The 3,525-nt window shown below is 50.7% G+C and overlaps 1 protein-coding gene across 1 annotated transcript in view; it reads left to right on the forward strand.

Moving 5' to 3' along the window:
• LOC106816372 (serine/threonine-protein kinase SMG1-like) overlaps positions 1-3,525 on the forward strand; it is a 49,263-nt gene that overhangs the window by 38,193 nt on the left and 7,545 nt on the right. Inside the window, exons 12-16 of the mRNA XM_014820970.1 lie at positions 394-492; positions 952-1,160; positions 1,443-1,631; positions 2,195-2,440; positions 3,131-3,248. Coding sequence (XP_014676456.1) covers positions 394-492; positions 952-1,160; positions 1,443-1,631; positions 2,195-2,440; positions 3,131-3,248 — 861 coding nt within the window. The remainder of the gene's footprint in view (positions 1-393; positions 493-951; positions 1,161-1,442; positions 1,632-2,194; positions 2,441-3,130; positions 3,249-3,525) is intronic.

Raw genomic sequence — 3,525 nt, forward strand, 5'->3', positions numbered from 1 at the left:
CCGTGTGGTACGCTCATGGTGGCGCCCTCTGCCTCTGTATATTATCGCGAGTCACTTACGGTGGCGCCATCATTGTTTCCGTGTGGTACGCTCATGGTGGCGCCCTCTGCCTCTGTATATTATCGCGAGTCACTTACGGTGGCGCCATCATTGTTTCCGTGTGGTACGCTCATGGTGGCGCCCTCTGCCTCTGTATATTATTGCGAGTCACACGCGGTGGCGCCATCATTGTTTACGTGTGGTACGCTCGTGGTGGCGCCCTCTGCCTCTGTATATTATTGCGAGTCACACGCGGTGGCGCCATCATTGTTTACGTGTGGTACGCTCGTGGTGGCGCCCTCTGTCTGTGTGTTTCGTCGCTCATCGTGGGAACCCCCGACTGCTGTGTTACAGAGAACAGGACGAGTGGATCGGTGAGCCTCGCCAGTGTCATCATCACCGCGCTCTGCGCTCTCAACAAACGTTACCTCGTCATGGAGGGCGCCGCCGCAGGTACGCCGCCGCCCCCTGGTGTTCGTCGTCCGCATCGCGGCGTGCCGGTGATCGGTGTGCGCGTGACGAGGTTTAATTTGAGATAATGTAAAAGCATGTAAATGCTGCTTGGCAGTTTGGTTGCTGATTATTGATTAGGTTTATTGATGACGTTTATTGATTGGGAGTTTTCGCTTGGGTTTATCAATCGAGACGTTTTCGATTAGTGTGTTTTGTATCAAGATCTTGACTTTTGTCAGTAAATGTTGATTGAGCTATTTTAGCATTGCTTTGCATCTGGATCACGATCAAGATTACGGATCGACGGGTTTTGTTCGGATTTTTAATCGGGATCTCCTTAATTCGGGGCAACCGAAATGAAACGAAATAGTTTTCTAATGAAATCAGTTCGTTCGCGTGCGCGTGCGCATCTATACGTGTGTCACACTGACGCCTCACCCCCTCCATCCTCCCACGCAGCCGCCGGCGATCGCCTGATGGACTTGACGTCGCGCGACGGAGATTGGTTCCTCGACGAGCTGTGCAGCATGAGTGCCAACGTCTGCCAGCTGGTGGCGCTACTGCAGCAGCACTACTCGCTCGCCGCCACCGGCGGGGCCCTGGAGGAGCTCGCGCAGCGGGCGACTGTGGTCACGCGCGGCACACATCACGTCTACCTCGCCCTGCAGGTGGCGCCACGTTACCCGCACTCACGTTGTATAGGGAGTGAATGAAAACAAGTGCTGTTTTTATTCACTTCTGATTATGCACATATATTTAACTCTACTACGTAATATATAAAGAGTTAAATTAATCAATCAATAAATAAATGTATGAATAAATATTTATAATAAATAGTATGATATTTTAGTTTGCTAATATAATGCATTATCTTGCATTGTTTTTACCACACGTGTCGCTAGGTGGCGCTGTGATGTCGCCATCATTCACCGATTGTTGTCTTGCCGTAGGATCTGAACACAAACTTCAGAAAGATCATCCTGCCAGAAGCCTGCAAGCGCATCCAATCAGAGGAGCCGTCAGTCGCCGTTGCCGTGGCAACGCTCAACCGCCTCGTGCACGACGCCGGCATGCCATTGGACAGTCTCCTCGGTCACATGGACACGAAGATGCGCAACATCATCATGGGTATCGGCCAGGTAAGCGTGTGGATCGGTAGCGCCAGCTGGTGGTGGGTAGAACTTCTGCCACTCATGGTCGATATCCTAACCACGAAGACCTTACTACTGCTGGACTACTGCATTGAAGTTCTATCAATAAAGATGACCATTAGTGCAATAGTATTGCAATTGTATCGGTAAAGTTGCCAAACTGAGCTGATAATGCGATGAACCTGTATAACTTCCGATAGAATTATACGATCTACGAATGGTTTGGGATTGATGACAACAATGTCATCGTAATATCATCGAAAAATCTGATCAAACTGATTTGATAATGTGTTACAACATGAAAAAATTGATTTATCATATCAGTAATTGTTTTACTGTCTGTAACGTCATCGTGTTTCAACGCGACGTGATGAAGTCGAAAAATAAAACGCCTCGACGCTAACTGTCGCGGTTGCCGCGGCAACCCCGCATCTCACTCGTCGTTGCTGCGGCGACCCCGCATCAGTCGCTCGTCGCTGCCGCGGCAACCCCGCATCTCTCACTCATCGTTGCCGTGGTAACCCCGCGTCTCTCGCTCATTGCTGTCGCAGGTCGACAGCGAGACCGCTCCCGTCGTCGACGCCCTGAAGCGCGGCTTCGCGGCGCTGCTGCGCGGCGACGGGGGCGCCACCGTCACGGCCGAGATGACCGCCGGTCAGATGCTGCTCATGGGCTTCAACGGGCTGTTCACACGTCTGTCGGACGTGCACGCCGAAGTCGCGGCCGCGTTCACCGAGCTCGAGCCGCCGCCGCTGTGGAGGAAGATAGACGTCGTGCGTGAGGCACGCGGCCTGCAGGTATGAGATACTTATAGCGGGCCTGCAGGTATGAGATACTTATAGCGGGCCTGCAGGTATGAGATACTTATAGCGGGCCTGCAGGTATGAGATAGGGGGTCTGCAGGTATAAGATAGGGGGTCTGCAGGTATGAGATAGGTGGGCCTGCAGGTATGAGATAGGTGGGCCTGCAGGTATGAGATAGGTGGGCCTGCAGGTATGAGATAGGTGGGCCTGCAGGTGTGAGATAGCGTGCCTGCAGGTATGAGATAGTGGGCCTGCAGGTATGAGATAGGGGTCTACAGGTATGAGATAGGGGGCCTGCAGGTATGAGATAGCGGGCCTGCAGGTATGAGATAGGGGTCTACAGGTATGGGAGAAGGGGAGGGTGCCTACAGGTACAGGGAAGGGGGAGGGGGCCTACAGGTACAGGGGAAGGAGTCTATATGTACGGGAGAGAGGGAGGGGGTCTATAGGCATGGCTGCCTACCTGCCTGTGTACATGTATGTCTGTATGCATACATATGTATGCCTGCACGTATGCGTGTAGGCCTCTCTTGTGTCTTGACACCTGTTTGTGTTCAATGACAAATGTGTCGTTTGTTGACAGATGTGCGTGTTTGGGTACAGGTCAGTGTGTTTCGTGACAGCTGTGCCTGTTTGATGACCGATGTGTGTTTCGTGACAGATGTGTCTATGTTTGGTGACAGATGTGTGTGTTTGGTGAGGAGATACTCAGTCTGCTAGAGGACATCTTCTTCATCAAGAAGCTGCAGGCAATGAGAGAGTTCTTTGACATCTGCTGCAAGCTTGCCAACACTCTGTACGGTACGCGATAGAGACACACGACACAACTCGACCGCTGAACACGTCTCACTCTCGCTTCTTCATCGTCCTCTGCTCTCTTTTCTTCGTTCTTATTCTTCTTTTTCTTCTTTTTTCTTCTTTGGCCTTGTTTTTTTTCTTTTTTCTTTTCTTTTTCTTTTTTTTTTTTTTTACGTATGTTCTTGTTTCCGCTGTGTGCTATCTTCTGCAAAGTATCGTCTGCTATCAGATATATTATATTGTCTGACAAATATATATGTCATTAAATATCACGTGATAT

This window comes from Priapulus caudatus, unplaced genomic scaffold (assembly GCF_000485595.1).
Source record: "Priapulus caudatus unplaced genomic scaffold, Priapulus_caudatus-5.0.1 Scaffold1361, whole genome shotgun sequence".
NCBI lineage: Eukaryota > Metazoa > Priapulida > Priapulimorpha > Priapulimorphida > Priapulidae > Priapulus > Priapulus caudatus.